This window comes from Sylvia atricapilla, chromosome 7 (genome assembly GCF_009819655.1).
Source record: "Sylvia atricapilla isolate bSylAtr1 chromosome 7, bSylAtr1.pri, whole genome shotgun sequence".
In the NCBI taxonomy this organism is placed as follows: domain Eukaryota; kingdom Metazoa; phylum Chordata; class Aves; order Passeriformes; family Sylviidae; genus Sylvia; species Sylvia atricapilla.
The window spans coordinates 16943493-16969571 of NC_089146.1; the positions used below are offsets into that span (position 1 = coordinate 16943493).

The window sequence follows — 26079 nt, forward strand, 5'->3', positions numbered from 1 at the left end:
GCAGCATTTTTTATATATTGGCCAAGGTGAATGTTTTACCACAACCATGGCTTTAGGCACACACTTCGCTCCTGCCCTGAGGCGAGGAATCTCGCCTGTACACGGCTTTGGAGCGCTTCTTATTCCAAAAGCTAGACGTGACAAGCGCACGAAGCCCTGCAGTGGTTTAGTCTCTACGTGGTGCCTGCTGTCCTCAGCTGGTGGCCCTCCTGCAGATCCCGCCGCAGAGTTTTGCCACCTTATCCTCAGCTCCCCTTCGCCACGGCCGCACAAATCCTGCTCCACCACGCGGGCTCTGCCCGCCGTGCCGCGCGTGGCAGAGACGCTCCGGCCGCTCGTGCCGGGCTCCGGCCGGCCGTGCCCCGCTCCGGCCGCTCGTGCCCCGCTCCGGCCCCTCGTGCCGGGCTCCGCTCCGGCCGGCCGTGCCCCGCTCCGGCCCCTCGTGCCGGGCTCCGGCCGGCCGTGCCCCGCTCCGGCCCTTCGTGCCCCGCTCCGGCCGGCCGTGCCCCGCTCCGGCCCCTCGTGCCGAGCTCCGGCCGCTCGTGCCCCGCTCCGGCCCCTGGTGCCCCGCTCCGGCCCCTCGTGCCGGGCTCCGGCCGCTCGTGCCCCGCTCCGGCCGCTCGTGCCCCGCTCCGGCCCCTCGTGCCCCGCTCCGGCCGCTCGTGCCCCGCTCCGGCCCCTCGTGCCGAGCTCCGGCCCCTGGTGCCCCGCTCCGGCCGGCGCGGCGCGGGGTCGCTGTCGGGAGCGGGGAGCGGAGCCCCTCCCAGCCCCGCCCCCACGCCGCGTGACCGCCCCGCCCCGCGGAGGTGTCAGCGCGGCTCTCGCGAGAGGTGACGGAAGCCCGCGGGGGACCCGGCCTTTAATGTGCGGTCCGGCCGCGTTCCCGGTGAGTTTGTAAACACGGCCCGGCCCGGCCCGGCCCGGCGCTGCGGCTCCTCCTGCCTCCGCGCTGCGGCGGCGCCGGGCGGGGGGGCGCGGCGGGGCGGGAGCGGCACGGCGCGGCGGTGGGCGGGGGATGCCCGGGAGGCAGTAACATGGCGCCGCCGCTCCTCTCCGCGGCAGCCCCCTCCCCCAGCGCGGCCTGCGGCTCCCGCCGCCCCTAGAGCGGGGCGGGGCGGCCCGGCCGGCGCCGCGGACACCGGTAGCCGCCGGGAGGTAGGGCCTGGCGGGCGGCCCGGGACGCGGGGCGGCGAGGCGAGCGGGTGGGTGAAGGGGGCTGCAGCGCATCCGGGAGCGGGGTGCCCCTCGGGGGCATCGCCGGGAGCTGCCCCAGGCCCGCGGCGCGGAGGGCGGGAGGAGGGGGCGGCCAGGCCTCGCCTTTCCGCCTCGCCTCTGCTCCAAGGAGGCCTCCGGCTGCATCCGTCTTCGTCTCCGAGGGAGAACTTGGTCCGTACCGATGCTGGTACGGAGAAGGGTGCGGGTGTGGGGGATGCTGGGCGGGGGTAAGAGCAGCTTTTCTGCACCGGAGGGAGATGCTGGCTGCCCGGTATCTGGCCATGGAGCTGAAACTCCTGGACCAGTTGCCTCATTGACTTTGCCTGTTATTGAGCGTAATGCCTCTCGAGTTGTCAAATGAAAGGTCTGTGAAGCTTTCACGTGAAAAAGCATGTCACGGATCCTCAATTAGTGATAGCTGCACGATGGTTTAGGTACGAATGTTTTATGTCAAGCTGTAACCTCATGTTTGGAGTTAGGGGAAGTGTGTGCTGCCATGTTGCTTCTGCAGTCTTACTCATTCTACAGCGTTTTTGCATCCCTGTTCTTAGGAGGTCCATTAGAGTGGTTTTTATACCCTGTTCATGCACTCTGTGTCACTCACTTGCTTTTCGTTCTGTTGCTTTCTCCCAGAGGTGTTTTATCTTCCAGTAGTGATACTGTCACCTGCTTCCTTGCACCAAAATGAAAAATTTGAATAATCTGAACATTCTGAATCATCCCTTATTTTCCAAACAGTGACCACAAACATGGCTGAAATATATTTTATTTACCATCCTTTAAAACAGTGGTTTTGTTTTCTTTTTGACATGTTCTGCTCATGGCAGTGAATGTCATATCCACCCTTCTTGCTTAGCATAAAGCTGGATAAGAGGTAATAAAAACGGATGTTCTGAAGTTTGGGTCAATAGACTGCTAGGTCTGGTTTGATGATAAATTCAGCACAAACTCATAGGTTCAGACCAATCCTTGTGGTTCTGGTCTTCCACAGGTGTTGCATGTGGAATTTCTTCAGCCATCCACTGAAGCAGGTTGCTGTCTGTTGATGGATGTAATTTCAGAGGGACAAACTGTAGTCCAGTTTGCTATTCACTTGAATTAACTCTGAACTGTTTATGGTTACACAATCCAGAATCAAAATTGTCAAGTTGTCTTGTCAAAATACTAACCAGTAATTTTGTCAGGGACTGGTTGTTATATAATGCTTCAAAAGAATTGTCAACTAATAAGAAACCTTAATGTGTACATAGAGTGAAGCAGCTCTTTTAAAAATCCATTGGGATTTTATGTTTCAATACTGACATTGCATACTAATGCTTAATCAAGTAGTTGAGCTTTTGATCTTCCTTACAATGTAGTTGGTCTTTTTGCCCTGACTTGAATTTTAGGATGTTTGGTAGGTCTTTTTCCAGAAACTTCTAGACTGTGCAGTATCTAATATAAGGTACTTTCAGAGCTTAAATTTCATCATACATACTTTCATTAATAATCTTGGTTTTCATGCTGCTTTTCTTTTGTGACCACATTGAGCAGCATGAACTATGCTATTATTTTCGTTCTTGTTTTGTTAAATTTTGAATGTGCCTAGTGCTAAAAATTCCTTGTCTGTCATCAACTTTTTTTTCTTCTACTCTTAATTAACTTAAACTTACAAATGTACGTTTTTACCTCAGTGAAATTTTCCTAACTTAAAGTTATTTATAATATCAGCATTCTTAGTGGTTTCTTAACACAGTCTTTAGTTTCTGTACAAAAATTATGCATATTCTATTTTCAAAGGAGCAAATGTGATTCAATACTTTTAACTTTTATTTGAATATTTAATAGATTTCAGGTTACCATTGTTCTGCATAACTGAACTGTATTTGTTTCACATATAATATGCACTCTCAGAGGCTTTAGATATAGTTAGTGCCAGAAATATTAGTCAATATTTAATAATGATGCAAGAGATGTTTGGTTGTTTTGGGTTGTGTTTGTTTTTGGTTTTGGTGGTTTTTTTTCATATTTATGCTGTTCTTTGTTCAGTGTCAGCTTCAGTTCAGCCTGAGAACTTTCCTAATAGCTTCGCTTGAGATAAGAGCTTCTCTTAAGCAAGGTGTTCCAAGCAATATATTATGTTTACTTCCTAGGTAAATCAAATGGTCATAGTGCTTACAGGAAAGAAAAAGATTATTCTATTTTAATGAGCAAGATGAATCCTGTAGGGAGATATCTGATATACTTAAAGATTTTTTAAAAATTAAATTCTTAATTAATTAATTCAATTTTAGACTTCAGGGATACAATCTAAGAAAATGTGAAAAGCAAGTAACTTCTTGTTAAGCTTCTTTTTTAAAATTTGTTGAAACGAGTGTAGAAAAATGAGGTTGGATTTCTAATGTTAGGTTAATGATGTTCAAACCTAGACAGCTAGAAACCTAGAACTGGGGAAATTCCCTAATAAGCCCTAATATCTCTGTAAACAAATTGTGAGGAGATGGGTAGAATATTAACCCCTCTGTATTTCTTTTATGAGGTTCATTGATATTTTGCTAATGTACAAGAGCTGTATTCACACAGCCAGAATTTTTTAGCAGGTTAAAGAAACATCAGGGGTGTCTCTGAAAAATACATTAGCCAGAGAGTTGAATTAGAAGCCACCATGTTCAGCCAACGGGAAGTGTTAGGCCTGAGGACCTTTCTTTATGTCCTTAGTGCTCTCTGTTTACCAAAAATGTATCTTCTTGTGGAAGAAGCCACTCCTGCAGCTGAAGGAATTTAGTTGCTTTGTTTCTGTATATGTGACTGTCTGTCCAACTGGTTGTCTTGTTCTTATTGAACTTGTTAAGTCAATCATCTTTTCTCCTTGTCCAGATGCTCTGCCCTTTATAGAATTTAGACAAATGGTGGAAGGTATGGAATTAACTTTAGACATCAGATACTATTATTAACAGTGTCGGCAAAAGGGCCTAACATTTGACTTTTTAAAAGAGAAAAATTGAACCTTATGCTAGCAGTGTCATGTGAAGAAGAAGCTCCTGTTTTCCTGTTTCCCTGCCATTGCTAGTTATGAACTTTAAATATTCTGGACTATGGCTTATAGTTTTCTTGCAGAATCTACAAGGTAACTTTCTGCTAATCCCACTTTCATTATGAGGAGGAATGTTTTAATTTTTCAAGTTTTGTTTCCTCCATTTCCATTCCACTGTTCAGATTTAATTTTTAGGAATGCCAAAAATTTAGTGTTGCACGAATACAGTCATATCACTTCTGGAAATGCCCTGTAATGGTCAAGTATTAATTACACTGTTTTTGTTTCACCTTTGTTCTTTTGCTTTACAGGAAACAGAAAATATAGCTCCAGTCCCTCCAGGTAAGTAAAGCAGTGGGGTTTTCTTCTTTTTAAAATACAAATTACTTTTTTTCAGATTTATGTCACTTCTTAAGTGGTGTATTCTACCTACTAACATCTGACTTTTACTGAAATCACAACTTGCAAATCTACCTGTACAGAAAATTGTGGAAATAAAGATAGACTCAAATGTGGGAAGTGATTAAAATTTATGATGCGAGTGCTGTATTGATGCAAGTGTTGAAATTATAAAGACCATGAAAGCCATGTTCATTTTGAGTTTTGTTGTTATTTGTTTGGTTGCATGAAAAAGCCATCTCTTAATGAGGTGTTTAATTTTAGAAAACAAAAATAGCTACCTTTAATTTTAGAGTACAAAAATAGCCACCTTTCCCCCATCTAAAGACATCTGGGAAGGAGCTTAGCAAAACACTAAATTCAGCTTTCCAAGTAACCTTAAAGAGAATGTTATTCTTTACTGTGGCAAATACAAATCAGTTCACTTTGAATAAGTTTGTACTCGAAGTAAAACTCCTAAAAGTTGATAAAAGTTAAAAATTTTGATCTGGTTCTTTTATGCTTCAATTATAAAATGAAGCTTTAGAGTAAAGTCTAACATTACCTAAAGTAGTTATACACTGTGATGAGATCAACAGAAAAATTTAGTTAGAGTTAATAATTCTCTATACAGTAAGGCTTTGTATCTTGCAGTAAAAGGGGGCACAATCCCAGATCCAATGTAATGAATAAAAGGAAATGTTGACTAGACATGATTGGTCTGGAGGAAATGCAAACATCCGTAGGAAAATGCATCACTGGTCCTGTAACATAAGCACTTTGTAGTGTTTGGACTCAGAGGAGACCAAATGCTGATGGGCTTCTCTAAATCTCAATGGCCTGATACAGTTTTTGTCCAACTTTCATCTTTTTCAAACCAGAATGTACAGATGTTTCTTGTGTTGGAGCCACATGCAAGTGGTCAGTGTAGCTGCATGGCTTGGGTGTGCTTCTCATGTAAGCACTAGGAGATAAATCAGCTACTGTTGTAGCTGCAGACTGTCAGATTGTTTCCTGTGGACTGTCCAGTTTAGGACACACTTGTGAGAATATGCATCTCTTCATGCACGTTGGCCAGAAGAATGCTGTCCTTCAAAGGCTTTATGGTTTTTGTTTGTTTGTGGTGTTACATGTGTTCATAGCTGTTCTGTGTTCAGTTCTGGCGTTTTTCTTCTGTGCTGTTTGTGTCAGCCCTGATGTTGCAGGAGGGGAGACTCTATATTGCTACAGTGCTTAAAATAAGTAATCACAGGGTAAGACTGCACAGCCTGTGAGCAGCTCTGTGCATGGACATCTCTGAGGTAAAGTAGAGGCTTTAGCTGCAAGTCTGCTGAGTCTTTATTGGGTATGTGTGAAGAATTACTTTTCTCAGCAAATTTGTAGAAGTTTTTGCAAGGACTGTTGATATATACGCATTTTAAACAGCTGCTTAAATGTTCAGTAGAAAAATTTTGAGATGAGGTGTCGGTTGTATTTTCCATGCTTCTATATGTAAGCAGTTAAGAGAAAACAGAAGAATCTTTACTAGTTAAATAAGCCAACAAGACATGGCTTAAGTCAGTGTAGGCTTCTGTTCTTTTTAATATTGTCTTCTGAAAGGTATTTTGGAAGCAAGCCCTAGACTATGTAGTATTAGTTTCCACCAAGTGTACCCAAGGTGTTTAATTAAAATCTTATGGAAATATGCAGATAATTGTTGAAGCTATTTTCGTAGTACATTTAGATACATATTAATGTGACATTTTATAGAGACATTTTTATTTTTTAAGTAAGCACACTGCCTTAAATATTAGTAAATTACTTGCTACCTCATCTTTAATTCTTCATATTATATATATTTTAAAGATAGGTATATGCTTATTTATATAATTTACTGTAACATTTACATTCCAGACATCATAAAAAGGCTTGCTACATTTTAAATAGGCATGATGTGAGTGTATTTTACTTTTGTGTTGAAAGTACAGACCAAACACCAAAAAAGTGAGATTATTAGTCTGATTTTACTACTGAAATTGATGATACTGTCAAGATTATATCAGGTTTTTCCTGTGTTCAGCTCTGATGCTGTTACTGTGTGACTGTAATTCTACATACGGGTTTCTTTATGCTACTGAAAGGAATGTAGGGTTTGAAGCTTAGAGAAAAAAGTTGCAGTTCAGTGGACTGTAGTGAGAATCATTTCACTGAATGTTCATTTTATCTGAAGAGATGAGTTAAGGCTGGAGTTCCACATTCGTATTGGCTTCCTTCAGGAACCATCTTTTTTTTCTATGGGACAAGGTGTTAGTTGTTGCCTAGGTAACAGTCCAGGGTGACTATAATTCCCCTCTAGTGACAGGGTTATCACTTCATGTATTACATTTCTCGTTTGGCTGGGTGAGTAACATTTTAACAAGACAGCATCTAAGTTTCTACTTTGGTTTTCAGGGGAAAAGGTATTTTCTAAATTCCTCTTTCATTCTTTGATATTCTCACTTTGAGCAATCAGTCTACAACAGAGATAGACTCCTTTGAAACCAGAATGGCAATTACAAACATTTTTTTCTGAAAATTTGCCTTTTCTGTGTTAGTTTTGTTATCCCTGTCAGGCAGCATGAAATCCAGAAGGGAAAGAAGAGGCAAAGGTTGGGGTTTGTCTGTATTTTGTAGCAGCAACAGGTTTTTGACCATGCAGAGTCATCTAAAGGTGTCAGTGAACATTACCCAAGTTTGGATTGTCCATTTTGGTTGTTCGCTTCTGTTCCTCGCTATATCTTCTTTATGCTATACTTTAAGTTTGAGTTACCTTGAGTTGCTCAGAATTCTATCCAGGCAAATTTTGAATTTCTGCAAGGCTAAAATTCCACAGCCCCACTTGGCAACCTGTTCCAGTGTTCAACAAGCCCCCTGGGATTTTTCTTTTTTTTTAGTGCTGTGTTTTCCTTAACTCTTTACTTTCTTGGTGTGTCTTGTGAATTTATTATACTCTACCTAAAGTCTGGATCTGACTTCTCTGTTATCAATACATTAGGTAGTTTAAGACAGCAAGCACATCCTTAGCACGCCTTCTCCATTCTGAACAAATCTTGTTTTCTCTTGTTATATAATAGTCCAGACTCCGGACTGTTTTGATGGGGCCCCTAATGTTTTCTCTCTAGTTCATCAGCTGTCTTGAGGGGCTCAACTCTGGGTATGGCACTTCAGCTGTAGTCTTAGAGTGCCAGATAAAGGACAGTAATCCCTTCCCTTCATCTCATTGCTGTGCCTTTGCTAATCCATCCCAGTAGCCTCTTGTCTCTCAGTGCCACAAGTGACATGATGCTGAATCGTGTTGAGTTCGTTGTCCACCAGGAGTTAGAGATTCTGCCCCAAAGGTGCTTGACAGCCAGTTGCTCCTCAGCCTCCACTGTTGCATGGAGTTATTTTGTTCTAAGTGCAAGCCTTGCATTTGTCTTTGTAATAGGTAAATACAGGTCTTACCAATTTGGCTGCACTAACGAATGTGAGCCCTTTGTTTTCCCATCCTGTCAGATCCACTTTCTGTTTAGATTTAAAATGTTCAAGGTCATGCTTTAGAATGTGAGTGAACTTCTTTATTCTTTTAGGTGCAGAAATTTCAGTGCTTCAACATAATTTTTTTTCCTCAGATGCTATCCGGAATCTCTTTACAAGGGATTATCTCACAAAATTCCATGTGGCCTGCAGTCAAATAATGTTACAAAGATGAGGAAATGAATTTATCTCCAACTTTTTTCCAGTAAGTTTGCCAGAAGGACAGCACTTATTTTCTTTTTCACAAGGATTGATATTTTACTTGTATATCAGGCGTTCAAAATTCACAGGCTTCACAAACTAGGACATGGAACCAGATAAGAACTCTACATGCAAATACGAGCTTTGGTAATATTCCTTGAAAAGAGAAAACGAATGGACCTAAAAAATTTACATCTTCTCACCTATGAAAAACACTGACAGCATGGAGGGAGTAGGTTTTGTGGCTGCAACTGCATCTCTCAGAGACTGACAAGAAGACATAGTAACAGAGTGGGAAAAATGTCTTAAATCCACTTCAGTTAATCAAAATCTTCATGCTTTGGATAAAAAAATACCCCAAACCATAATTGTTTCTGCCACCAATTGTTTCTGATATGGATATTACTGGTTTACTCACAATATGTATCCGTATGTGCAAATTGGCATCTGTAGCCGTTAAATAAGTGTATAGTACCCTATGATCACAGGTTTAAAAAAATTAATTCCTCTTGACATCTAAACAGGACTAACTCTGTTAGTTTGAGCATGCATTTAAAGAAATTAGATTGTTGCATAGCTGAAGAAGAATAATGAGCTTGTGGAGTAGCTGTTAACTCTGTTGAAGTTCTACATATTGTAAGGATATACTCTGAAAGTGTCATGGATAAGGACCTTATTTCTTACTGTGAGGCCTTAGTCATGAGTATTCAGACTTGCCCATGATTTTGTTAATATTCCTTATTAGTGGAATTACCAAGTTCACAGTATGACCAGTTCAAAAAATACTTCATTCCTTCGGAAACTTGAGACAGGTTAAGAACTCTTTGCAAAGAACAGCAGAACAGTCTTCAACCCTGATTTGCTTTGGCATCCTTCCTTTGGGATGTAAATGTTTCCCTGAGCTGTCAGTGCCAAAGACTATAAAGTTTCTGGCAGCCATTCATTTCTTCTCGACTTCTGATCTCAGCTCAGTATCCTCATTCCTTGAAACATATATATTTAGAAGTGACAGTTTAGAATCTCCTGCATGCTGTGTTTTTCTTTCTTTGCTCTTGGGTGTACATTTCCAAGGACACTGGGATCTCCTCCTCTTTGAAGGAATATCCGAAGAAGTCTATACACAGTAGCTTTTTACTGTACAGGTACATGCAGAAGGATCAGATACTGTGTTCCCTACAGATCTCTGAGATAATAAGTCAAATTATTTCCTTGTGCTTACTTGATATGTCTGGTGTCTCATGCCCAGATGTGTACCAGAAGTGTACATTCTTAGGATGGTTAGACAATATGAGAATCCTTGCAACTCTACATGACCAGCACCCTGGAGAAGAGATGGATTTATTCTGCCTGTGATCTTTAATCATAAAAACATCTTTATTCATCTTTATTTGCTTCATCAGTCCAAATAACGTTTAGAACTAACACTGTTAGGTCTCCATACAAATACTCATTTAAAGACGAAATTCCTCCAGGGTAAAGCCATAGATGCCACAACTAATTAGAGGATGAATTGAAATAAACTATTTCTTTGAAAAACTGTTGTGTTTCTTGGGTGAATAGCGGACATTTTATCATTCATCTTTGCATATTTTTATCTTCTATATTTTTAGCATGCATAGTAATTAATATCTACTTTTAGTTACAGTTCATTGCCATGAAAAGGAGGATATGATAGATTGCCCTATGAAACAAATTTATATGTGAAATCTGGCAGGTATGTGTACTGGATGTGGGTGAGTATGCAAAACAGCACCAAATATCATTAATATCTTACTTCTTTCTTAAGTATTTTTAGCATTTAGTAGCTGAAACATTACTAAAGTACATGTTTTTGTAATTAAATTCGTAACAGTTTACACAAAGGGCTATGTGCCAACTTACCTCGAATGATGAGCTTTAAATAAAGATTTAAATATGAATGCTTCTTCCTCATTTGCTGACACCACAACCTTGACTGCTTTGTCAAGTCTGTGTTTTCTGCTGCTTTTGATCTCTTTAACTGTGAGAATTGGATCGTTATTACAATGTATTTGGTTTCTGTGACAAGTTGTTCTTACTGTGTTTTCAGATACTTTTTGCAGTTAGTCATGTTACATGTGAATGTGTGTATTTCTGATTGAAGTGTATGTTCAGAAACTGCTGTGGTGCATATTTCCACCTTCCTGACAGAGCTTGAAATCCATACTCTGTGTGAATCATGGATATTTAGAATGTTGCTATAGTCAGAAGGCATGTTGGATGTGGATGTTGATGTATTGATAATTTGTTGGAATGTTTGTAAAATTTGTTCCATTCTGATTTGAATACAGGTAGCACAACGACCTGTGGAATATGAGTGATGACAAACCCTTTTTATGTACTGCCCCTGGATGTGGCCAGGTAATGGTCTGAACTGAAGTTATTAGCATTGTCCAAATAAAAGTAAAACAGTGAAAATGTATTTTTAGGGATCGAAGGAAAGGAGCTTATGATAATTGCTGCAAAGTATTTTTGTTTTGCTGAAAAGCAAGAATTTGTAGCATATACTTGTTTATCCAAAATGCTATTCATAGAAGAAAAAATAAATTATTCTTTCTGTTCTAAAACCAGTTTCATTTATTAGCTCTGCTTTATTTCCTTTCATTAGAAAAATAATCGAGAAACAACCTAATTTGTAGCAGGTGACCCACAATTTCTAGAATATTTCAGTGTTGGCGGGATGCTCAATGTTAAGGTTGCTTGTCACCAATCATCATAGCTCTGGTGATTGCAAATATTTAATGGCATAAGTTTGTTTTATGTATGTTGTTGTGATTATAACAATATGCATGCCACAAAATATATTTCAATTCCTATAGTAGTTTTAATGTATTCTAGTAAATAGCATCAGTGTATATATATAGGTGAATGTGAGCAGAATGGTAAAAATATTACGGAGTATTTTATGAGATGGTTGCTAAAAGGATGCTGTCTTAACACCTTTATTAGTAACCTGAAAATAAGTGCATTTGCATTTCTGCAGTGTTCATCTGCAGAGATGAACATCCCTCCATCTTTTGTATAAGATTTTCTTCGTAAGCTGATTTTTTCATAATATAATGGCTTCTGCCTTTAAATAAAATTGATTTCTTAAACAAGGTGTTTTTCATTATATTTGTGTACTTTGTTTTATTTGGCTTTTGAATTCAAAATACTCTCATTTTTATTCTGAAAACAGTTTTTATGATGAATGACAGCATTAATGTTATATTAATGTAGTCTTCTGTATTTAAAGCAGAAGAGGACTAAGATTTCTTATTTCTAAGATGTCTAGTATGTTCAGAGACATCAGAAGTAACAGAAGAGGACTGTTTTCTCCTAAGCAACATTTGTCACTATTCTATTTGAATCTCATTGCAGTGTAGACTGTCAGAAGTTTTGGTAGCTAAATGTCACAGAATCTCACATGGGTCTGCAGCAGCCCATGATTCCAGGGAAGGTGAAGAGAGATGTTCATGTCCGAGCAAATGGGCAAGGCTTCTCCAGATGCCTGCTTTGTCCTGTAGAAGAGAGAGAGTCAGCCAGCCTCTGGGCATCCTCATCCCTCTGGAAGCACTCAGTGAGGACAGAAAGATGCACTTAAGTCTCTTAGCATGACAGAGTGCAGGAATTTCTGGCTTGTGCTGTGTGCAGAGATAGGGCACAGGCATTAGGCAGGGCTGGGCATTTGGAACTCTGGGCAAGAGAGTTCTAAGGAAAAAAAAGTCCATTCCTCATTTCACCCGGTCTTACAGTGATCCTGCATTTTTAATTTCCCTCACAATTCCGCATGGACATGTCCTTTCTCACGGAAACATTCTGAATTACTGTACTCTGAGGTCAAGTCAGTTTATGTGTTAGTTCTAGAGAGGTGATTCTTGGCATGGATCTGTTATAAGATATATGTGGAGTGACTTAAATTAGTGAGGCATAACCAGAAACATAATTTGATGCTTAGATGTTCACAAAGAAAATTAAATATTTCAATGTTTTGTGTAAAATGTGTTCTTTTTAGGAAAGCTGCATCTTGGGAAACATTTTCTTAGATTATGTCAATTGAAACACTAACTTCACCCACAATTACAGATGCATAGTAAATTAGTGAAAATAAACCAATAGTGAAAGTAAGAATATCTGTTTTACAGTGCTTAGTTTGTTTGCTTACTGCTTTTTTACAGCATATACCACAAATTTTGGGGGAAGTATGCATGAAACGAGCAAACTTGAGAAGTTTTTAAAATGTTAGTAGATTTAGTTCATTCACAGCATTTCAGTTGTCTGGCCTTGTTCTAATGTTTCCCATTCAGCCTGCCCCTTGTTTTATGTAGTAAATGGTCAGGGGCAGGAGCTGTAGTATATTTTATCTTTATGCTGTTAAATGCAGTGAAGTTTGTGATTACAGATCAATTCTCATTAATGTGGTAATACACACAATGCAGTAATCAAGTCGTGGTGATCAATTACTAGGCGTTGTCAAGATCCATTAATACAGCAAATGGCTGTTTGCTGATGATTGGAGGCTGCAGCACACCAAAATGTTATCTTGGACTTTTGATGAATGCAGGTACTTACACTGCAATTTCCCTGGTACATTTAGTTACTGTGAACATAATTCGAGTTTTATAATATTTCTGCTTGGTACTGTTGACCAAGGAACAAAATATATCTGCCTTAGAGGGTTGTCTTTTAACATAGTAATGAAAACTTCTCGTGCTGTAAAAATTGCTTTCTGTGGAATGGCATTTGTTGTTGTGTTCACACTCCCAATTACAACTGTTTCTTAAAACTTTCTGCTGCAGCGTTTTACCAATGAGGATCATTTGGCTGTCCATAAACATAAACATGAGATGACACTGAAATTTGGTCCAGCTCGTAATGATAGTGTCATTGTGGCTGGTAAGTATATCTTTTATTAAGTTTGTTCATTTTTCTGCTGGAATGGACATGTGCTTTATGCATTTTCTGTACATACTGCATGGATTTATGTTAAGAGAACGTGATACATTTTCTTCACTGTACTTGTCTGTGATGTGTGCTTAGGCAGTCTTTCCATACATAATTCCTGTCAGAATTTGAAGCCACTGTTACTCTCCATAAGTTACTTTTATTCCTATCTAATATATAATCCAAATATTTTTAAATTATCAATGCTTAAATAATTGATTAAATTATATAAGCATTCAGTAAAAGCATGCTAATAAAGGCTATGCCTAAGAGGATCTGTAACTAAATTGAACTGTATTTCAGTTTTAATTATTCATTGATAGTACTTGTCTCCTAAATTTTAAAATATATAGCATCTTTTACATATCATGGTGATATTAGGAGAATGAATCAGTGATTATTCTTCTGATGGGATAATAGAAGAAGGATCAAATCTTTTATTTTCATTTTGGCTTAAATTCAAAATCGTTTATTCCCACCTCTGAGTTCATGTTATAACTTTAGAACTTTTGTCTAGGATCAGAAGTAATCACCAATGAATGACCGATTGCATTATAAATTTGAGAGGTTTTGAGTGAAGAAAGCATGTGCTAGGTATGCTGAAGTTACAGTCAGTCTGGTTTTTTTAGTGGTGGAGCAGCCTAGATGAACTTCAAAAAGATTATCAGACATTTTCTGGATTTTTTTTTTTCCTTGTACATTGCTGATTTGTTACAACAAGCAGATAAAAATATTACTCTTAAACTAGCAGTTAAAAATTTTAAATTTCAAAATGTGCTCCTTGTCAATTACATCACAAGAAAAGGGACCTTTCAAATAATCAGGTGTTTAAAAATGAAAGCATGAGAGTGTCTCTGTGCAGCCACATTCCAGTGTAGGAATTGTTGTAGACACCAGGCTTAATAAGTCCATACAATCATACCCCTTCTCAATATTTTAAATGCAAGTAACTTAATGGCAAGTGTGGTTAATTTTGACCTGATAATAACAGTGAAATAAGACAAATTTATATACTAACAGGAATTTTATATAAAGATGCCAGAAGTCTTATGATTCCAGCTTGATACAGAGGCATCATAGGAGTCGATACCATCTTGTGCACACCTTTAGAAGTTCCATGCTCTTGGAAGTGATCACTGCTGTTGTCAAATTAGAAAAAGACACAAGCAAACTGGCTTTGAGCTGTGCACTTTTCTCTTTTGTTTGCTAATTAAAAGCCTTCATGTAGTCCTTACCTTTATTTGAAAATAGTCTGCTTGCTCATTGAAGTGTTCTGCTGTGCGCTGGAGAATAGCTCCCTGGGGTTCGTGGCCACCAAAGAAATGCTGTGGTTCACTGCCAGAGCTGTCAGGGCCCTGGTGGTTGGCAGGCTCTGGTGCTTGTCTCCAGCAGGTGGAGTTTGCCTGCTAGCTGCCTCCCTGCAGGGCAGAGCACAGCCCCAGGGTTCCCAGCCAACTCCTCGTCTGTTTCTGTTTGTTTGTATTCTGAAAGTTGTTTAGGACAAGTAGATTCCTAAGTGGTATTGTAAGAATAAAATTGTGGGGGGTTTTATGCACTTCTTTTCAGATCAGACACCAACACCAACTCGATTCTTGAAGAACTGTGAAGAAGTGGGCTTATTCAATGAATTAGCAAGTCCTTTTGAAAATGAGTTTAAAAAGGCTTCTGAAGATGACATTAAGAAAGTATGTTCAAAGCATTTTTTTCCTCAGACCTTTTACTTTTTTATATCAGAAATTCCATTGCAAAAGCGAACTTTGGATTTATGTATTTCTAAGCTGTACCAATTAACAGGTTAGCTGCTTATATGTGTTGTTTGTAGAGAATACAGATCTACAGTTTCTCTTCCGAAGGTTCATTTACCTGATTGATATGGCTTAGTTGGCATTGACAATAGGACACATTGTCCTAATCATGTAAGTATCTAGGCTGTATCTGTTGAAGTATAACCACTAGTTTTGACTGAATTTCATTAGGTCCTGGATAAGCAAAAAAGTCTGAAAAGTAAAGAGTTTTTAGCAGAAAGAAAAACCCACATGAGAAATAATAGTATGGCAACACTGATCATTTTGATTAGTTTTGAAATACTGATGTTAGTGTAAGAATCAGTCATCATGATAATGAGAATGAAGTTCTGACCAAATTTAAAGAAGTGTCAACAATTTGGTTATGATTATATCATTATGTGTTGAAAACACTTTTGCCTAGAAATTATTGATTACAGCATAAAGATCTACTTGTTTTTTAATGTACAGATTAAAATATAAGAAACTTGAACTCTATCTGCTTAGTAACTTCATGTTTTTGCGAGGAGCTTGCCATACATTGAAGTGTTACTGTTATTTATTTTAGTGCTTCCTAGTCATAACTGGTTGGAAACCTAAACATTTAAATACTTCTGCAAATAAAAAAAAATTGTTCAATGTCCACTTTGAAGAATTTTGTCTTTAGTTAATTATTTGTTTGACTTCTATAGGTAGTGATTAAAAATAGGGTTTTATACGCATTTATATAGGTTTTGCAGAATCAGTAGCTTCATTTTCTTTGTTTCAGTAAAAGTTGAGAGGTACTTGTAAATAGTATGGATTATTATCCATTCCTGACAGCCTCACCCTTGCTTTGTAACCACAACTGTATCAAATAATGGATTTATAAGTTTACATTTTTAGTTGCTATATGCTGTTTTTATAACATGCCATATGGTAAAATAGGTTTTTGATTTACTAAGACTGTATTTTCTGTATAGTTCACCACTCTATTGGAAAAGGTTGTATGTATTGCAAAGTAATTTTAAAATTTTGTCTATTTCTTTAATTTATACTAATTTTCCAACCTGCCCTCTGTGTTGCAAGAAAAAACACAGTCCTGCCATATCTCTGGATGATTTATATACATAAACAATCATGGCAAATTGTGGAAAATGTGCCATAATAGATTTTCTAGGGGTTTGATTTTTTTTTCTGTAATGTTTCATAGTCATTGTGATATGAGATTCCACTTCTTAGAGTCTTCCATATTGGTAATAGATTGCACTGAAAAAACAGAAATTTAATTGAAAAAAAAAAGTATTTGGAAGTACATCTTCGGAGGAAATTTCTTTCAAAAGTATCTGGATAGATATAGCAGACTAGACAGGAATATAGGCTTTCCAATCTATAGTATTGTTTTAAGTACTTTTGTAGCTCTGTTTCTTTAGGACATTCCAGATGTCCTGATTAATTTTACCCATGTAGTAATATAAAATTTGCTTTTTCAAAAATTATTAGCTGCAGTAAGCTTGAAATTTGTCTATACAAACTTTCTCAAATTGGAAATATGGTTAGGATTTTGTCTTTGTGGCATGAGATACAATAATATACAGGAGGATAATATCTTAATTTAGCTGTATTTTTTTAACGGTAACACAGTCCTTCCACAGCTATAATTTTCTTATGATCCGTGGAAATTGAAAGCTTTGGGTATGTTTTTAAATCTCAAGAAGAAAATATTTAGCCTGACATTGGTGTTGAAAGACATTTGTGTTACTGAAGATTGGTGTTCATGTTGGTGCTGGTAAAATAGCCTTGATTAGTAATGCATCTGCATCAAGATCTTTCAAACATCAGGACCTCTGTCTTGTAATGGGCTGATATTTCTCATCAGTTATTTATATTTTCTTGCTCAGTTTAATTTTTTAAACATTGACTAATTTTGTTTTACATTGTTGCTCATAGATGCCTCTAGATCTGTCTCCTCTTGCAACACCAATTATAAGAAATAAAATTGAAGAACCTTCAGTTGTAGAGACAACTCATCAAGATAGTCCTTTACCTCATCCAGAGTCTACTACCAATGATGAAAAGGTCAGAACCTTTATTTTTCTCTTTTTAGAATTTATTTTTTGACTTTTCTGATCATCCATGAATTCGTTATATAAGGTGATAGCCACACTACTTAGCTGGTTGAAAGGAAAGGGTGGGTACATAAGTAACTTGCTCAATTCTTCAGTTAGTTTTGTTCACTAGAATTATTTCTTTGCTTCCAGTAAAGCCAAAAAGGAGATCAAATTGAAAATTAGTGCTATCTTGGAAAGGACTAAAAGGGCTCATTTTTCTTGTTTGTGCTCATCATTCATAACAGAAAAAACCCAAGTTTAGTTTCTTTGATTTTATTTTTTCTTTTAAGTGGTATCAGCGGTTTGTGACTCCTCATGTGTACGTGTTTGTTAGGCCTATGTTTTACCAGAAATTGTTTGTAGAACAGCAGGGGATGTTGTACCAAAACGTATGGGGATGAATGAGTAGTGTTTCAAAACCAAGCACCAGATAATTTTGTTTCAAATGTTAGAGGCTTTAAGGTATAGCAGTGTGTTTAAAGGAGATGTCAGGCATTGTCTTCATTAGAGTTTACCTGAATACTCATAGAAGACTGAGGTATTGTCTGTCACTAGAGGAGGTTGCAGTCAAATCAGTTTTAGAACTAGAGCTTTAAAGAATAGATAAATGGTTTAATAGTAATGATCACTTCAATATGTGGCTTGCAGTGTTTTTATCTTGAGGAGTTCTCTTGAAGTACAGAAAATAAAGCAAAATCAGTGAATTAATTATTTCTAGTGTTACTTCAGTAAATACAAACATTAAGATCAGACCATAATAAAGCATTGAGATTGTTCTAGTCAATCGTTATGTGCATCTTCAGTGGGCAGTCTCTGTATGAGGGGCTTAGCTGCCTTACTCCCAGAAATCGGCAGGACTTTCTAGTGTCACAGGTAATTCAGGTTGGACTTCCTGCTGGATTTCCTGGTCCAGCTTTGTTCTCAAAGCCGGGGTTACTTCTGAGATCAGACTAAGTTACTCAGTGTTTTGCACGGTCTGGTACTGGAACCTGAGTGGGAGAGAGGCTGCACAGCCTCAGTGCCACCTGCTCCCATACCAGGCTGATCCTGTTGGCAGAATGTTTTTCTTTGGATAAACTCTGAACCTCTCTGCTTTTAACTCTTTCTCTTATACTGGAACTAATGTGAAAACAGCCTTAAGTGTGTGACGGAAGTTGAAAAAAGTTTCAATTCAGATTTGTTCTTACTAAACTTTTCTGAGGTTCATTAGTTAGCAAGGATGAGTAATCATGGGCAATCAAGGCAATCATGCAATCTCAAAAATAGTAAAAGCGTTTTATAGAAATATATGTAAAGAGTTGCTTGGATTAAGTGAATCATAGTCCAAATCTTAAGTCTTCTCTATTTCAGAGGTTAATTTTTTTTTTCTGCAAATAATTTTTCCAAGTAATCTAGCTTTGGTAGAAGATAATATTACTATCTTCATACAGTAGTGGTTCAGTATCTCATTAGCGTCATTACAAGTGAAAATTCTATCTCAGTGCTTGGCAGTATTTATAAACTTCTCGGTGATGATGTGATTCTGGTGTGTCACTGTGACAGTGCTGTTGGGATGTCTGATTGTAGAGACAGGCTGAGGGTGCTGCTGGGAGTGCACAGCTCAACGTCACCTGCAGAAGCTGAGAAATGTGAGCAGTGTTGCTCAGTTAGATTTTTGTGTTCTCCTTCTACAGACATATTGAAGGAAAGAAGGGATTTTTTCAGGGCCTACCTGTTGGTAAATTTTATGTGCCACTCTAATCATTTTGTTGGCTGTGTTTTAGTAGCTTTAAATGATTACAGCCTGTTCCAATTTACAGCAGTTCTAATTTTCCTTGTAGTTGTCAAAAGAACTCCTTGAAGACTCTTAAAAAAAGTATATTTAATTATTTTCCTAGTTTTGTGAGAGTTCCAAGAGTTCTGTTAGGCTTCAGTAAGAGTCGATACTTTGCTTTGAATAGACTGAGATATCATTAGAAGTGTATAAAGTCTAAGCCTTAAAGTAATAATAAGAGCTTCCAAACATTATAGTTGTTTATTAACAGTACTTTGAAAGGGCAACCCTCAACAGAGTTTTAAAAGTTGCTTAGTTGTTGCCAAGTAGCTAATTGCCTAATTTAATTACTTTAAAACCTGTTGTTTTCTTACAGTAATAATCAAATACAGTATTAGTTCTGGCTCTCTACATTTCTGTATAAATAATCTTAGGTAGTTTTGATGGCATTAGAAAATTATTGCATGAAATTTGCTTTTAGCTAGAAAACACTTGCAAATATGCACATCTGAGAACACTTAAAGTAACTATCCTGTTCTGTAATTTCCCGTTCAGTGGGTTTTATTTTCAAGAATAGGAATTGTAGGAGCTGGAGAAGTCCATTTAATAAGTGTAGTACCTTTGGGTGGGCTTAGACTTCTGTCCTGTAAGGAAAGGTAGGTAAAGGTAAGATCACGTCCACCTAATCTGATGATCGCAAATTCAACTCTATTTTGCTTGTTCTTTAGCAGAATATATTTACAATGTATTTTATTCCAGACAAAATTTATGCTTCATTAGTGCAATGCATTAGTGATCAATTAGAATCTTCCGTCATATTGTTGGGCCTATGGGTTCTTTTTTTACCTGCTTATAAAGTGTCGGTTTCCTTTAAAGCCATACTTCTTAAATCTGCAGCTTATGTTTTTGCCATATTGTTGCATTAAGAGGCACCTGCATGCATTTTTCAGTGTAGCAAAGGCAAGTCAGTGTAAAGAGGAAGTGGAAAATACTTTTTCAGTTGTATAAACACACTTTTGGGTAAACATCTTTTTTAATGGCTGAAGATTGTTTACAAGATCAGAAACAAAGCATAAATACCATCTTTAATAACACAAAAACAATTGTATGTGAGGCTTCCATTTTCACAATTTTACAGGTTTATTTCAGAATTTTGTACATTAATATTTGACTATTGCTGAAATCTGGTTTCCATAGAACACTGTGTCTAAAAGTTTCAGATTTCCTGATAGGTGTTCAAGCCAGCAAGAGGCTCAGTTTTACATTCAGTATTTATTAGAAAATGCATTAATTAAGCTCCTGTTATGAACAGCAAATAAATATTGACGGAATGCCATCACTTACTTGCTGACTTGTACGTAGTTACCTGGTTGCAGAGGTGGGAGGTGGTGCTGACATGCCAATGGCTTCTAGGCAGGGTTCACAAAGTGCTCAGGGTCAGGCTGGCTGGGACTGAGCAGCCTGCTCTAGTGAAAGATGTTCCTAGCCATGGCAGAAGAGAGGGACTGGAATGGTCTCTAAAGGTCACTTCCAGCTCCAAGCAATCTGTGATTCTGTGAGAGTCTTTCCAAGGGTCCATTCTTTATCAAGTGCACATATAATCTTGTAGTCTTTGTTCATGTGTAAGAACCACCGTGATTTCGCATGTTGCCTGAATTGTGCAGCTTGTTCATGCTAGCATACAGATTCAGCTGGTGTTCTGAATTCTAAATTTCCCACAGTCAAGCAGTTCAGTCTCTCTTTCCCCTGTGACTCTTAAATAAGATCTATAAAATGTTACACCAAATTCCTTATTTGCAAAAAAGTGTTTAATCCTGTCCTAACAATATGGTCGGGCTTTTTTTTTCCCTTTTTATTTTCACAATTCTGCCCTGGTTGTCTTCTTTTTACGGAATGCTCATCTGTAGTGCTAAGTGCAGTGTTCAAATATTATACCCCAGACTGATAATAAAACCATTTCACTTAACACAGCTCACTGTTATTCCCCAAAAACTCTCATTCACTGTAAATAATCTTTTAGGTCCCTTGGGGAAAAAGCGTGAATGAACTAGTGGACCTTGATGACAAATCTAGCCTCTGAGCTTTTGGAGGGAGAAAATTTCATCATCTAAAGTCTTCTCTTTTGTAAAGCCCACAGTTTCCCAGCAAGCTTGCACTCCTGCGAATTGCTCAGAGGATCTCACAAATTTGTGCATTAATATATATAAAAAGACAAGCAGTCTGCTAAGAGAGCTCAGACTTTACTTCTTAAAGCTTTGTGGATGTATTTTCAAAACTCAAGCTTCATTCAAAGGAAATAAAAACAGTGCAGTCGATATGACACAGATACAGAGATGTTCTCATTGAATTATGGTTTACCAGCAGAGTGACTAAAGTTTGCTGGTCTTAAGAGTGTGATTTTTTGTGTCATTGATTGCAGTAGCCATTATCAAAATAATAACTGGGAGAAAAGACTGTCTGAAGGTAGATGTGAAGTCTGGCAATATCAAGGGTTTCCTGAGAAGGAAGGCAGTGGTTACAGTAAGGCCTTTCTGGCTATTCAGAAACAGCACATACAGGTACAGCATTCAATTGATAATGTGCTTTACCTGATTGCTGACCTAAGAACTACGGGGATTTATGTCTGCTTTTTGTTTGCACCTAAGAAAGTTTAATTTCTGTGCTCAAATAATGTTTTCTTTGTCAGGATATGCATATATTTTGCAGAGCTCTGAATATAACATTCAAAATACTTTTATCATTTTAGTTAGAGAGCTGCAGATAAAGGTTCAAAAAAATTTGTTGTTGCCTTTACTGGACCATAAATGTCTTGTTTCTCTTGTTTAAATCCAGAACAATGGACTGAAACTGAAATGTACATAAGGACACCATAAAACATTTTCCTTATTCGGAGTGTGGGTAAACGTGATGGTGCTGGTACCATGGGTTTCTTGGGAAAAAAAAATTAAAATCTGATCAAAACTGAATTAGAAGTAATAAGAAGTAATAGTAGCCTTAGCATAAATTGAGCCAGGTTTTTCATAAAACTAAAATCACTGTTGTTGAAACAGTTTCACTTTGGTGGTTTAAATGATTCATCTAGAGGGGTTTTTTTGAATATTTATAATTGTATAACTGATTCTATTTGCATAATGTTACAGAAATTCTGATTTGTTCTATCAAACTTGCATTCATTTAAGAATTTGAATTAGTGGTCTGTAATTTTATTTTACAAACTGATGAAGCTGTATTTTTCTTCAGGAAGTGTCACTACAGCAGACTGCACAGCCTACATCAACAATAGTTCGTCCAGCATCGCTACAGGTTCCTAATGTACTGCTTACAAGTTCTGACTCAAGTGTTATTATTCAGCAGGCAATACCATCACCAACTTCTAGTACTGTTATCACCCAAGCTCCATCATCTAACAGACCAATAGTGTAAGTTACATAAATCTTAATAATACGGTTTTTTGCAGAATTTGAAAATCTGATTTACTTTCAGTTACTGTTTCTGCAGTTAATATATGAATTTGAGATGCTTTGGTGTAATGTGGTGCTTTACTACACATGAAACATTGGACTTTCACTACATGTGAGATATAATACCATGTTCTCCGCATCACTAAATTCATATTTTTGATCTCCAAATGAATATTACATTACACCTGTAATGAAACAAACCAATTTAAAATAATGTGTAAACTTGTTCTCTTCTCTGGATAAGTTTTCTTTTATATAGTTCATTCCTTTTTCAGTCCAGTTCCAGGTCCTTTTCCTCTGCTGTTACATCTTCCTAATGGACAAACCATGCCTGTTGCTATTCCTGCATCTATCACAAATTCTAATGTGCATGTCCCTGCTGCAGTTCCAGTAAGTAAGCATGATGCTATATTAATTTGAAAGTGGAGCAGATTTGCATAAGTGCAGCCTAGAACTTAGTTTTAAGCGCCTTGATAGCTGTTTTGGCTTCAGAGGGTAGTGCTGTCAAATGCTCTCTATTATGATAACATACTCAGGTTTTCTTCATTTTTATACTTTATCTGGTCAGCTTGTTAGACCTGTCACCATGGTGCCTAGTATCCCAGGAATCCCAGGGCCTTCCTCCCCACAGCCAGTGCAGTCTGAGGCTAAATTGGTAAGTGAAAAACTCCATTATTCCTCAAGAAGAGTAACTTGAGAAATTAAATGAATTCTATTGCTTTTTAAAACAGCTTTAGTTTTCTTTTATTAGTCTAAATTCTGCAAGTACAAATTCAATAGAAACAGAAAAATAACAGCTGCATTTATCTTACAGTTCTTTCCAATTCCAGCCTATGTTAGTTCTGTTCTTAATGGCCATTTTGATCTTATTTTTAGTCATTCTTTTAAATAAATTAAATTTCTAACTAAACTCCTTATTTCTTGTATCAGAGGATCAGAAATGGTAGCTGGGAGAAAGACAAGAATTAGTAGCATGTGAACATTTCCTTTAGAGGAGCAGAATGTTTCCTCCCAAAAGAAGGATATTTCTTAAACTAAGAAAAATGTGCTTTTTTTAAAATGTTTTCAGAATTTCAAATTAATACAGTCCATTTGGCAAGAGTTTTGTAATTACATATGTAGTACTTATGTAATTAAATTATTCTGTGTGGTGGTTGTCTCTTGTGTTGGGGGAAGATGAGGATTATTTGGAAAATGTCTAAAACAAGTGAAAAATTAGTTTGCTTTTTGTTTGGGGGGTTGTTCTTTTTGCTTAATATTAGTCACCATTTATGGTGGTAGCTGGAATTAATCAATTTATTGAAATATTTTGTGCAGCATTTAAGCAGTTGCTTCTCTTTTTTTCTGTCTCGTTTGTTCCAACTGTTCTAAAGCAAATAGAAATCCTACTATTAAGCAATAATTAACCTGTTTATATATTTACAAGATATCTCCATAAACAGTATCTATCCTGTGAAATGGTGTTCCTTTTCCTTCAGCTCTTACTTTATGCTAAAAGAGAATCAGGAACACCTCCTAGATAAAATATATTTTTCTGCATTGATATTGGTAAGTGAGAGGATGCCCTTAACATTCTTAGATATCTCATTTCTCTTAATCTAAACCTGTGGGCTTTCTTTCCTTACATTTCTCTTTTCTCAAGCCACAGTATGAAAAGCAGGGAGTCTGATTTGTCTGGAGTAAAGGGACTCCAGTAGAGTGAGCACACCTAGACTACATTCACCAAATACTGAAACTCCTGTGGAGAGGTGCACTGACTCTGCCTGATGCTGTCAGATCTTCCTTCATTTCCCTGCTCTGTTGAACACAATGTGAAGTAGTATAGAGGAGGACATAAGGGAAGAAGCTCTGTTTCTGTGCATCTTTGCCCCCCTAGGAATGGGAAAAAGGAATCTTTTAATTCCTCAGAAAATACTTAAATGTAACTAGCTCTTACAAAATTAATTTAGCTTCAATCCAGGAAGAAGAATGTAAAAAAAGTGAAAACTGTTTTCCCAGAAACTGAACATGTTTTAGAGTCAGGAGACTCATGCTCTGAATTCTGTTTGAAATCCAGGAGGAATTAGTTCCAAATAAGTTTTTAGATGGGCAAGAAATAAGGTTTTTAAGCTTATTACTGAGTGATTTGCTCTTAGAATGATTTAAAGGTGGAAAGGAAATACATGTATGTGGTGAAGACTTTGATCTCACATTGGAAGAAGCAATCACTCAAATGCAAAGGAAAACAAAGATCATTAGACTTAAAATTTAACGGTCTCATTAGCCTTCTCGTTACAATTTAGCTAATATATGCACTTCAGTGATTGCTTATCTTTTTTTTAAGTGAGACTGTAAAAAGGGTATTTGCAGTATTTCCTTCCCTTGTTGCTTAATATGAAACATGAGCAGAATTCAAGAATATCAGAATTATGTATATTTCTTACTCTCATTTACTTTTATATAGTGCCTATTCACAAAAATAAAAAACTTAATTTCTTATCCCTCTGAAAGTAAAAGCAATTTAATGAGAAACTTAATGTTTATGTAGAAAAAGCCTCCAAGAGTAAGACTAATTCACTGTGCCATGGGATGCATTGTTGGCAGAGATGTGATGGTTTATTAACTGCAAAGCACAATTCAATTTTTAAAGTTTAAATCTTTGTGATACCAAACCCTTTCTTTTCATGTCTCTCTTAAAAATAATTTTGCTTGCTGCATACTAAATTCTGTGAAGGTCTGCTACGCAGGGATTTTTTTCCACTTGTGTTCCTGGTTAAGCCAACAGAAGACAATATTGAGTTTTACATCTCCCTTTTCATTTTGTTAATAGTTCACATTTAGTGTTGAAATATAACCTATTACACTAAAATCTAATAAATGAATAGTGTATGTTTCGTATGTTAATGAATGCAATTAATGAATGCATGTATTAATGTACTGTAGTTTGTGGATTTATTGATGTGGTTAAGTTAGGTGAACACTGGGAACACGTCCTGTGTCCTTTTGCCTGTTATGACTACATTTCTTCATGTTGGGAGGCAGTTCTGAAGGGCAGAGGAGTCCAGGACATCCTTTGAAGAGTAAATCCTAAAGGTGCAGGAGCAGGCTGTCCCCACGTGCTGAAAGATGAGGCAGCAGTAAAGATTGGCCTGGCTGAACAGAGAGCCTTGGCTGGAGCACAGGAGAAAAAGGGAAGTGTGTGACCTGTGGAAGGAGGAGCAGGCAACTCAGAAGGACTGCATGGATGTTGTGAAATTATGCAGGGTCAAAGCCCAGCTAAAACTTAATCTGGTTACTGCTGTAAAAGACAACTAAATAAATTTCTGGAAGTACATCAACAAAAGGAGTCCAAGGAGAATCTCCATCCTGTATTGGATGTGAGGAAAACATAGTGACAAAGGATGAGCAGAAAGCAGAGTACTTAATGCCTTTTTTTGCTTCAGTCTTTTAATAGTAAGACTAGTTCCTCTCTGTGTACCCAGCCCCTTGAACTGGAAAACAGGCATGTGGAGGAGAGCAAAGCCTCTGTAATCCAACCTGCTACAGCACTAAAACACATAGAAGGTTGTGGGGCTGGATGGGATCCCAGGGGTACTGAGGGAGCTAGGGAGGAAGTTCAGCAAAGCCACTTCAGATCATTTATCAGCAGCCCTGGTAACTGGGGAGGTCCCAGGTGACCAGAGGTCAGTACATGTGATGCTCATCTTCAGGAAGGGCTGGAAGCAGGATC

The 26079-nt window shown here is 38.0% G+C and overlaps 1 protein-coding gene across 9 annotated transcripts in view; it reads left to right on the forward strand.

The window, feature by feature from the left end:
- Positions 1–828: 828 nt before the first annotated feature.
- Positions 829–26079, forward strand: part of ATF2 (activating transcription factor 2) — a 48601-nt gene continuing 23350 nt past the window's right edge. The window contains exons 1-11 of one of the 9 annotated variants that reach the window (XM_066322770.1): positions 841–886; positions 4540–4570; positions 8236–8345; positions 9981–10055; positions 10651–10720; positions 13138–13234; positions 14849–14967; positions 16996–17124; positions 22150–22328; positions 22646–22760; positions 22939–23025. In XM_066322770.1, the coding sequence (XP_066178867.1) occupies positions 10673–10720; positions 13138–13234; positions 14849–14967; positions 16996–17124; positions 22150–22328; positions 22646–22760; positions 22939–23025 (774 nt within the window). In that variant the 5' untranslated portion in view covers positions 841–886; positions 4540–4570; positions 8236–8345; positions 9981–10055; positions 10651–10672. Of the gene's footprint in view, positions 887–912; positions 1156–1234; positions 1387–4539; positions 4571–8235; positions 8346–9980; positions 10056–10650; positions 10721–13137; positions 13235–14848; positions 14968–16995; positions 17125–22149; positions 22329–22645; positions 22761–22938; positions 23026–26079 lie in introns of those variants that run through there. The other 8 variants (XM_066322769.1, XM_066322772.1, XM_066322771.1 and 5 more) reach the window with 8 other exon arrangements.